The 10,379-nt window shown below is 51.8% G+C and overlaps 2 protein-coding genes across 2 annotated transcripts, besides 1 other annotated feature; one reads left to right on the top strand and one right to left on the bottom strand.

The window, feature by feature from the left end:
- Nucleotides 1–10,379: part of a sequence feature (contig 1.51 915..1114266(-1)) that runs on past both edges of the window.
- ANIA_03093 (uncharacterized protein) lies at nucleotides 216–5,420 on the top strand (the record flags this gene model as incomplete). Its single annotated transcript, XM_655605.1, has 5 exons — nucleotides 216–279; nucleotides 325–812; nucleotides 889–2,760; nucleotides 3,458–3,596; nucleotides 3,796–5,420. The coding sequence occupies 5 exons, from the start codon at nucleotides 216–218 to the stop codon at nucleotides 5,418–5,420; spliced, it is 4,188 nt and encodes a 1,395-aa protein (XP_660697.1).
- ANIA_03094 (putative TBC domain protein) lies at nucleotides 6,702–9,236 on the bottom strand (the record flags this gene model as incomplete). The annotated part of the gene is made up of 2 exons (XM_655606.1): nucleotides 6,702–7,058; nucleotides 7,119–9,236. The coding sequence occupies 2 exons, from the start codon at nucleotides 9,234–9,236 to the stop codon at nucleotides 6,702–6,704; spliced, it is 2,475 nt and encodes an 824-aa protein (XP_660698.1).

The raw sequence follows: 10,379 nt of genomic DNA, 5'->3' as shown, positions 1-10,379 counted from the left end.
CTTTACTACGGACGTATTCTCTCTAAATCATCCCCATGGAGCTACTGCTCCCTCTACTGAATAGTCTTCCGCCCCTCGTCGACTCTTGAAGCGTGATCGCCCTCCGAAACGGTAGACGATGGATTCTCCCCGCGGGGCTACACCCGCTCATTTCGACCACGGCCACGAGCCCGGAGGGTCGAATTCGTCCGACTTCGATCCTAAAAAGCTTCCTGATGATTTACCGAAGTCCTTGGACGACCGCCGCTCTTTCCCCGCCATACAGCAGGAGACGGAGATGTACGATGCTTGGCAGGGTTCGTGGATAGCCTCCTTTGTTTCTAGTTTCTCTTCAGGGGAACTCAACTGATCTTTCGTGGCTTGCTCGTATAGGTCAATCCCAATTCTTGACACCTGTTGCTGCGAAACCACTCAGTTTCAGTCTTGCATTGGACGATCATTCGCATGACGATGAGCATGCACTGCACACCCACTACGGACGCAACCTCGCACTCCACACGGACGACGACAATGAATCTACAACGACGGCTCGGCTGGAGGATAGCGATGCCCGGTTAATGGAGATGCTTGCTGCGCAGGCCGCGCACCGCGAGGTGGACTCGCTCGATGCGGACGAAGACGCAATTGCTGCGGATGAGAAGTTGACGGATGACCGGAAACGGGAGGTTCTGCAGCGGGCCTTGAATATGGCAGCTAGTAATGGGGATGTTGAGCGGGTGCGGAGGCTGGTACGGGGAAAGGCGAAAGACTATGTTGACGTGAATATGCCTGATGAGGAGGGCACGGTGCCGTTGATATATGCCAGTTGTTTTGTATGTTGCTTGTTCGGATCCTCGCCTTTTGCCTTGTCTTGAAGATAACATACTGACTTTTGAACTTGATATACAGGGTCACCAGGATGTCGTTGCGGCGCTGCTTGATGCGGGGGCAAATGTTGACCAGCAAGACCGCAATCAATGGAGTGCGTTGATGTGGGCTATGACCAACCGACATAAAATGATAGCAAAGATTCTTCTTGATCATGGGGCATCGCCGAACATAAAGTCCTCTTCCGGAGGTACTGCGCTTGACTTTGCCCAGCCTGGAAGTGAGATATCCGAGTACCTTCATGAAAACGGCTATAGCTTTGGACCGAGCGCGATAGAGGACGACTTCTATGACTCCGGATTTGCGCATGGTCGTTTTGAGGAGGAGATTGCGGAGAACGAAATGAAGCGGCGCATGATGATGGAGGAAAGCGCAATTAATCTGGAGGTGGATTTGTCGAGTCTCGGATTGGACGAGAAATTCGATTCCCAAGACGAGGAGGAACTTGAAGCGGAGCAGCAGGAGTTCGTCTGGGATCGATGCCTGAACGACCAGATGTTTGTCTTTCAGGAACACGAGCTGGAGAGGATACTCGATATCATTATCACCAACATGACGCCGCAACGGTCCCCATCTCAGAAGCCGGTACCGGCAAATCTCCTTTTTCTCAGTGCGCGGTATGCCCACTATCATGCGAGCCCAGAGCTCCTAGCAACATTACTGGTGTCTGCGACAGACAAGATAAATGACGTCGTGGAGCGACATCAATGGGACATGACGATTCTCGCATTCTGGATCTCGAATGCTACTCTCCTACTTCATTACCTCAAGAAAGATGCGGGTCTAGTTGAGTCAACGATTGAATTTCAACTCCATTTAGCCGAACTTATCAACGAAATTTTTATTCTGATTATTCGTGATGCTGAGCGCCGGATGAATAAGGTGTTGGATGCGGCGATGTTGGACCATGAAACAATTCCCGGTCTCGACGACATCCCTTTCCAAAACGAGTGGAAGCTATTCCGTTCCAAAAACAAAAACAAGGCCCCCGAGCCGGCTGATAAGCAGTTCAGGCCACCTTCTCCAAGGCGTCGAGCACAGATCTCGCCGCGTAACATCACCTCCCTTCTTTCGTCAACGCTTTTTGTCCTCGATCTATACGACGTGCACTCAGTCATTACAACGCAGATTCTCTCGCAACTCTACTACTGGTTGGGAGCGGAGCTCTTCAACCGGATTCTCTCTACAAAACGATATCTAGCCCGAACTAAGGCGATGCAAATTCGCATGAATGTGTCGACATTGGAGGACTGGGCTCGTACCAACAACCGACAGCCGGAACACTATGAGAACGGATCGACCACGTGTACGGGCGACAGCACCATGGATTCCGCGCGTAAACATCTGGCACCGGTGATCCAGCTCCTGCAATGGCTCCAGTGCTTCTCATCACTAGGCGAGGACTTCGAGTCTCTCGTCAACACACTCCTCCAGCTACAAGACCTGACGCCAGCCCAGATGCTTCATGCGGTCAAGCACTACCGGCCTGAAGTAGGAGAAAAGGGCCTTCCGAAGTCCGCCATGAAATTCTTGGTAGAGCTCCAACGCGACCCCGAACTGATATTTAGGGAGCAGTTGAGGCTTGTCCAAATAAAAGCAGATTCCCTGGCCCCAACGTCAGCGCCAACCGAGGAAGGGCGCCCGCAAACTCCACGCCCTTTCCACGCCCCTTCAACGTCCAATTCGCCCAATTCTAGCGTTGCCTCTCCACGACCGGGGCCAAGCTCACGGGTAGATGACCGCAACGGCGCTACCACCGTGTTCTTAGATCCTGCATTGACTCTTCCGTTTTCGCTGCCGACTAGCACGGACATGCTCATCAGCTACGGGGCCGGTTGGGGCGGAACCAACAGAGAGCGGGCGCGCAAGTACATTCCAACGGTACCGCCTGAGGTACTGGCGCGCTTTGACCGTGACGTTTGAGCTGGGGGGAAGAAGCATCGTATTCGAGTATATATTAGCATCTACATTGTGCCTTGTAAAGCCGTCATGACTGAAGTAGATGCATATGTTCCTTAATTATCTCATTCGTGTTGCTAGCGACGAATGGACGATTCAGAGTAAATCCACGACGGCGAAAGCAGGACCCCAAGCTGGACTGTTTGATGTCCAGGCTTCAAAATTCTGGTAATAATACGCGACGCCCAGAAAATCCCTGAAATAATTACGCCTGATAACGATAATCATTAGGCTTACTGGAACCGGACGGACAGACGAGCAGCGAAGCCTTGTCATTCTAACTGAAACAAGCACTGGGGAGGGGCGGAACATTGAAGATCAATTTTAATATGATCATGGTGATGGCTTGGCCGCTTGATACACCTAGGACCTGGTTAATTTGCGAGTCTCAAGTTTGTCACTTGTGCCCTGATTGTCGTCAATAATAAAACCATAACATCGGAGCGGGCCGTCTTGACATATTCGGCCTTTTCGGAGATTTCTCGTTGCTTTTTCCAGAGTCTAGATTCAGAAAAAAGGTACACGTTTCGTTTACTTCGTCGTCATCACTAGGCCCCGCCCACGCAATATGGGCTTTAGCCTGCCGCTTCCAGCTTGATTACGTCTTTTGATTATTATTGCTCTTGCCCAGGAACATACCAGAATCCAAATCAGGTGTCTTCTGTGCACCTTTCTTGCCTCCGTTGTGCTCAGGCAACAGTGGCAGCCTCAGGCTACCTCAGCCTGCTGTTTCCTGATCTGGACTAGTTGTACTGGAGATCACGAATACGGTAAGAACCCCATCCTAGCCCCTTCCTGTTTTGGCAGTCTGGGGACTTATGAGGCCCCGGTCAAGAATCGAGTACCTTTTTTCCCCTCAAGCCCTCCTTCAGCCTGTTCCTCCTTGTCTCTTTCCTTCATCATGAGCTAGTTCTCAATTGCACCGTCTCCCCTTCCCCCATCATCATCTGCTTGCGCTATCGCTTGCAGGTCCCCCAGAATGCAGCTACAGCTACAGTAATGAAAATATCACGTCGCTCTCTTTGAGAGATATGCTGCTCACCCTGAACTCTACCTCCCAGAATGGGATCCAATATCCCCACGAGCACTCGCGCTTTCGACCACCGCGCTCCCCCTCGCCATCTACATCGGCATCTAATCCTCCCGCCGCACCTACAGCGCCGTTAAGGCCAGCGGACTTTCCCTCAATGGACTCTTCGCGCAACACTCTACCTCGTCCTTCCTTAACCTTGCCGCCGCCGGATGTCGGCTTCGCCAGTATGCCTCCGACCACAGGCCCGGCAACCCAACAACTACCACCGCCTCCTTCGCAATGGCAAAGCTCTAACTCCGACGATGCCATGCATCACTGGCTCCGAGCCAAGGCTGAAGAGGACCGGAGGAAGCAGGAAGAGGAGAAGACGCGCCAAGAGAGCTTACGTTTGGAGCAGCGGAGGGTCGAGGCGAGCATGCTTCGGGATTCTTTACTTGCGGGCATCCCTCCGCAAATTATTCCGCTTGTCTTTGCTGGGATATGCCATAATGGATTGCCTCAACCGGTAGTGGAGTTGGCGCAGCAGTATCTATCCCAGGTTTCCACTGCACGTGGGTCGAACCCTCAAGTTGCTCCCCAAGCTCCGTCTCATGCGCATTCACTGTCCAGTTCCCACTCTCAGCGGCCTTCTATGCATGTTCGACAGGACTCCCGTTCGGGCCTTCAGCACTCAGCACCGCCCCCTCCACCTCCACCTAATATACTTTTGTCCCAGAATGCGCCCTCGAATATTAATACGCCGTCTACCCCTCAGATGCCCGGGAGACGCTCGTTACCCCCTGCCCCTCCGGATTCTAGAGCCGGGCCAAATCCATGGATTAACCAAGGAGGCGCGGCCCAGGCCCAAGCGGGCCAAATAACCATGGGCAATGTACAGTATGCGCCTGGCTCGTCGGTTCCTGTCCCCGTTGCGCAGGTCTCGCGAAGACCTGATTCCCAGTCACGCCGATCACCCCCGTCATTATATTTCCATCATTGGGTTCCCCCTACTCAGTCACAATCAGGTGCCGCACCCGGAAAGGCTCACCAAGAGGCACCAGCTCATGGTACCTCTCGTCGTTCAGAGCACCATGCGTCTCCAGGACGAAAAAGGAAGGCTTCCGGTCCTCACCAGCCTGCCCCAGTACCGTCCTCTCGCTCCTCTGAATCACTTATAGGAGCATCACAGACTTCGCAGCCAGCGTCTCCAAAGAATGGTGGACAACCGGGACCGTTGACGCGCCACCATCGACTTAGCGATACATCATTTGCTCACGGAGATCACCATCTACGAAACGTCAAAGTAGAGCAGGTTGGGACAATGAGCCCATCTCAGGTTGCCCCAGCCTTGCCTGGATATACGCTTGCGACGACCGGTGAACCAACAGATCAGAAGCGCAGCGGAGATTCGCCACCAGTAAAAGATGTTGAAAGAGATTTCCCGCAGACATTTCAAGATCTTCGCGCTTCGAGCGTAGAGGCTAAGCCTCATGATTCTGTTCATGAAGGTAGCTCCCAGCAGTCCTCCACATCGGAAGCTCCGGTAGCTCCCTCGCAGCCACGCGATGCTCCTGGCGGCTAACCTGTTGAGTCCTTCTTTCTCGGACTCTAATCACCTGAAAGCATACGGGCATACCAGTGTTATGCCCACCTGCGCGATCGGATTGCCGCATCCGACCCTGGGGACGATATAATGAATATTTAAGTCTAATTTTTGCACGTCAGCTAGGCTCAGTCCCTGTCGTGCTGTTTGTATTAAACTGGCTGATGCATATTCTCTGGTAGCTGGTATACCGGGGTTGTACAAAACTACTAGTTGTACATAAATAGCATTGAACAGAGATATAAATGTTCTCTGCAGACTGCAAGTTTGTTAGACATAGATTTTTTATGGTTTTTTGAGCACGGGTGGCAGCAAAGACAACGAATTATAATGATCGGATTAGGCTATATTAGGTTTGGTTCTAGTACTGATAGGTGTGGTAGTAGACGTGAAGAAGGATAAGGCAAGGGATGGACGAGCCCGAACATATGAGATGGAAGTTGGAGAAACAGGGAGGGCATCGGAAAAGAACGGGGCCCATACAATCAGATCACGGTGCTAACACAAACACGTGCATTCAAGGGGGAGCCCTAGATGGGTATGGTACGGAATGAAATGAAAAAGGTAAAGGGGTATCAGAATCAGAATTAGGGCTGGACAGCCTTGGCTTGTAAGTTTTAGGCTCACACCACACGCACACACACATTGAGCCACACATGAATAGGTAAGTAGGTATATAAGAAAAGTCATATCGTGTACAGAAAGACAAGGAGGGCAAATTAGTCCGTGTAAGAAGGGGTATAGAGGTAAAAAAAAGAAAGGTGAAGGGAGGGTATAGTATAGTGAAGTAGACAAACAGAAAGATAAAAGAGTACACCACATAGGTGTCGGAGGACAATACAAAGGGGTCGGACCTAGGTTTGCCATGTTCAACTGCACGGCATCTGGAAAGTCTCATCGCAAGCTGATTATTGTTGCGGCATTAGGAGGTAAAGGTGTCCCTCAATCTCGGCTCGACCTTCTCACGGCAAACAGCAGTGGTATCTGTTGGGAGGCCGTTGAATGTGAGGAGTCAAAGGGCATGAACAGATCCCAATGTATCAGCCAGCCGTAAGAATGAAATATAATGAGAATGATAACAAAACGACGTTGTTCGATCATCGCAAGTCATCCAGCCGGAATCATTCGTAATGTACCCAGATAGAGCAGCACTCCCCAGGTTGTGTGGAAAATAGGTATTAAGCTGTGGCAGCACTGCCAGTGCTGTATTGATAGAAGAAACGAAGGGTCGTGGTGTGGTGTTGTTTATCGGGCCCTGGATCATCCCGACTTCTTACGATGGTGGACTTTCCATTCAGCTTTGGCGACACGCATGAACAGCTCGACATCTTTGATTGGAATCCAACTAGTTAAAACCTTCATCGAGTTCTCGAAATCAGACTCAAGGATGATTTCTCGCATCCCGTCGATAAGAGCTGCCGAGGTCGCGTGGAGGACGTCGAGGCCCTTGCCGAAACCGCTTGTCTCCGGTTTGCCCGACTTGGGATCGTCCTCGGCATCGCCAAGGAGCATAAAGACATCCCAAACTCGAAGCTGGGCTGGGAAAGGTATCGAGTAATTGAACAGTGTCAAATACCACCGGGTACCGTATGCTGTAGGCGGTATTCCAACTTCATTCTATTGCGAGGCAATACCTTTAGCTCAAGGTGCACTTTTCTGTCTTATGGGTCAACTTACCAATTTCGCGGCAACTTCTCCACCATCCAGCCATTCTCGTTCGAAGTCGCCCAGAGCCTCCATGAGGCCCGCAAACCCGGAACGATAGAGTTTCTCGAGCCCCCGTAGTTGCCACAGTCGGACAAGCATAACAAACGTATGCTCTTCGTCGTAGTAAGCAAGGAGTGTCGCCGCGAGCGCCGCCATACCTTGAACGTACCCCGTATCCGGAAAGTAGAGGGACATCGCATGCAACACGCGGAAAAGTAGGCGTTGACCACCGCGGTACCGTCGCCGGAACATGATGTGGCTAGAGATCGTTCTTGGCACATCGATATCAATCTGGACGTCGTCAGGAGACGATATGTCCTGGTACTCATGATAGATTTCAATGAGCTCCTCTTCCGTCGGGCTATCGCTGTGCTTCTTAGCGCTGGTTTCTAAGAAAGAATACCATGCTGATGATCGCCACCGATCTGGTATTCCTTTCCATGTCCGTTCAATCAACTTTGAGCTCTTGGTATCAAAGTCAAATATCATTCCGCCCCCATGTTTGCCTTTCCTTGTCGGCTTCGCCATTTTTGTCCACTTGTCTTCCCGTTCCCACTCCTTTTTCCTTGCGGCACGCGCAGCTGCGCTGTCCAACTTATCGTCAAACGCCGTAGAGTCAGAAGGAAGAGTGAGCATATCGCCAGCCTCATCCTTGAAGCGGCGACTGCGATTGTGGGGTAAGTGGTTTGTCGCTTGTCGGAACCGCGAGGTAGATCTGCGCAAGGGGGAACTAAACGTGCTCTGCGAGGAAGCAGGACGCATGGAAGCCTCAGAGTTCTGCCGCGAAGGGGACCGGCCTGTAAACGAGCGATTGCTTGCTAGGGCAGTTGGAGGTCGTATGGTTCGTCTCCGCCTTGGTGTCTCCGATGCTAGCAGCAAACTGGTGGAAACTCGTTGAATGGGACTGAACTCTGCACCTTCAGCAGAGTTTGAGGACCGAATGAAGCCATATCTATCGACATCTCCCGCCTTTATATTCTGCCAGTACTCGATACCCCCGGCAAGCTCGTTAGGCTCACGTTTGGGACCAGAAGGGTTAGCGTCAGTGTCAGTCGAAGTTTCAGCGCGTTTTGACCCGGCTTCAGAGGCACTATTTTCAAAGGTCTCTGACTTCGTAGGGGTTGGCTCCTCCCACAAAGTACCGTTTTCCATGGCATACGATCTTGCCACTTCCGAGTCTGTAACATTCTCGTCTCCTTTCGCATACATCAACCTAACCCTTCGAGATAGCATATCCTCATCCGCAGATATGGCCCTGCTGGCTATACTATTCCGACTAACACGAAGCAATGACGGAGGCCGCGGACGGACACGGGCGGTTCCAAAGCTATCCGCGGCAGAGCCGTCTTGTACCGGCTCCTGAGACATCCCATTCGCCCCCAGAGTCTCTGTTTCTGTTCCAGTTGCGACGGTTTTCGTCGCTTCACTTCCCTTTGCCGCAGTTCCCGTAGCATCTGGGTCCGTGTCTTGCTCCTTGAGCTTGCGCTTTGATTGTGGTTTTCCCTCCGTACGGATGAGACTCCCACGCTTAGAGAACCTCATGTCCGAGACACCAAGGTCATCAAATGACGCATCCGGAATGTCCAACGAGATACCACTGAATTGGGGCGCTATCTGTGGTACAGGTGGCGGCGATTCGTCTCTCTGGTGATCCATCGACCTCCTACTTCTGAAGGTGCCCCATTTCTTTTCTGACCACCGCGAGCCGGGCCTTGATCCGGGCCTTGAGCCTGGCCGAGAACTGGGACGTGATCCGTCATTGACGACTATACTGGGAATACTGCGCAAAGACCGCAGGCTCACAGTTGACCGTTCGGCTTCTTGCAGTGATGATATCCCTTTGAGCTTCGCAAAAGCTGGATGCGGCGATAATCCTCGGTCTATTCTCGGACCTTGGTGCGTCGGGGTACCAGGCGCCGACTGATCAAGGCCGCTGGACGATGTCGTTGTCGTTGTCGTTGTCGCTATCGATCTGCTTTCAGATGACAGAGCTTGATCAACTGGAGGTTGTAGCGAGGCGGATTGGGCGATAGAAGGGTCCGTCGTACTCGCGGTCGTTTCTTCGGGAGAAGGGGATCGTTCCGACATTTCGACGGGCGACGAGGGCGATCGCAAGTCTCCCATTATCCTGGCATGACTTGCACCTGGCTCTCTTTGTGGCTCCAATTGTCGGGTGAATTATCTCTGCAAAACCTCTATAGAAATATAACAAAGCCCGTACTCCCTCTTTCTGTTCGTTTCGCAGAATGCGTCTCAATGGAGCGAGGGCGGGGGGTTGGCGAGACAAAGGATCGAATCGTCGCACGAACGTCGCGCCAGTCAATCGCAGCCTAAGATATATAGGATGGGCCACAAAGGGGCAAAGCGAACGACAATTGTGAGTTAGTTTCCACCAAGCAGTTGAACATGACCATCCCCAGGGGTTCGGTGCCCAAAAATGGGGGGAGTTTTGAGACTGAATCGGGTCGAGACTGCCAGTTGTTGGACCGCGGCTTTTGACACTTGGCAGGCGGGCAAGCTTCAACGATGTAGGCGGCTGTTAAAGAAAGATGACAATCGTAATTTAAAGAAATTGATGGAAAGGACAGACAAGAGCTAATGAGAGCTATAGTGATGGGTTGTGTAAGGATTCAACGGTTGAGGCTTGAAGAAGGGATCGCGAAGGGGGTTACGAAGCGATCCACTTGGGGGATTCATATAGCGACTTAGGCTGGGCTTGACAAGGGCAGTCGGTTCTGGGCGCACACTAACAACACTTTTGAGATCCCGGAAGATGATCTCAACGAGGATAATAAAGTAGAGTACAACGGTGAAAATTGAGCCGATTTCTCTAACGGCGATGATGCTGCTGGATCCCACCAGGCCCAGTGCATTCCATGGATTCGATAATGCGATTGTTCTGCAGAAACTGACCTTGACGTCAAGGCCTCGTACTGGGCTATGCGCTGCTGGTTATCATTATTATCAATAGTCGCATGGTTTTATCGCTCTATAGGCCCCTGGCTCGTGCCCTGAGACAAAGGGGCCTGGTATATACTGTGTCGGGTGTTTACACTCCTTAACTCTACAGGGTTCTGTATTCCAGGGCTGCCTATGCCCGCCTCCAATGCAAGGACTCTAAACTTCCCGTCCATTATTGCATCCTTTCCGTCGATTTTCCTGTTTGTTGTCCAAGGCATCGCTCCAGGCAACAAGCTGTGTAGTTCTTTCCAAATCCCAAAAAGTAACTCC

The sequence above is a fragment of the Aspergillus nidulans genome, chromosome VI, assembly GCF_000011425.1.
Source record: "Aspergillus nidulans FGSC A4 chromosome VI".
NCBI classification, from domain to species: domain Eukaryota; kingdom Fungi; phylum Ascomycota; class Eurotiomycetes; order Eurotiales; family Aspergillaceae; genus Aspergillus; species Aspergillus nidulans.
The sequence above is the reverse complement of the archived record's forward strand: the minus strand, read 5'-3'. Positions and strand labels throughout refer to the sequence as shown.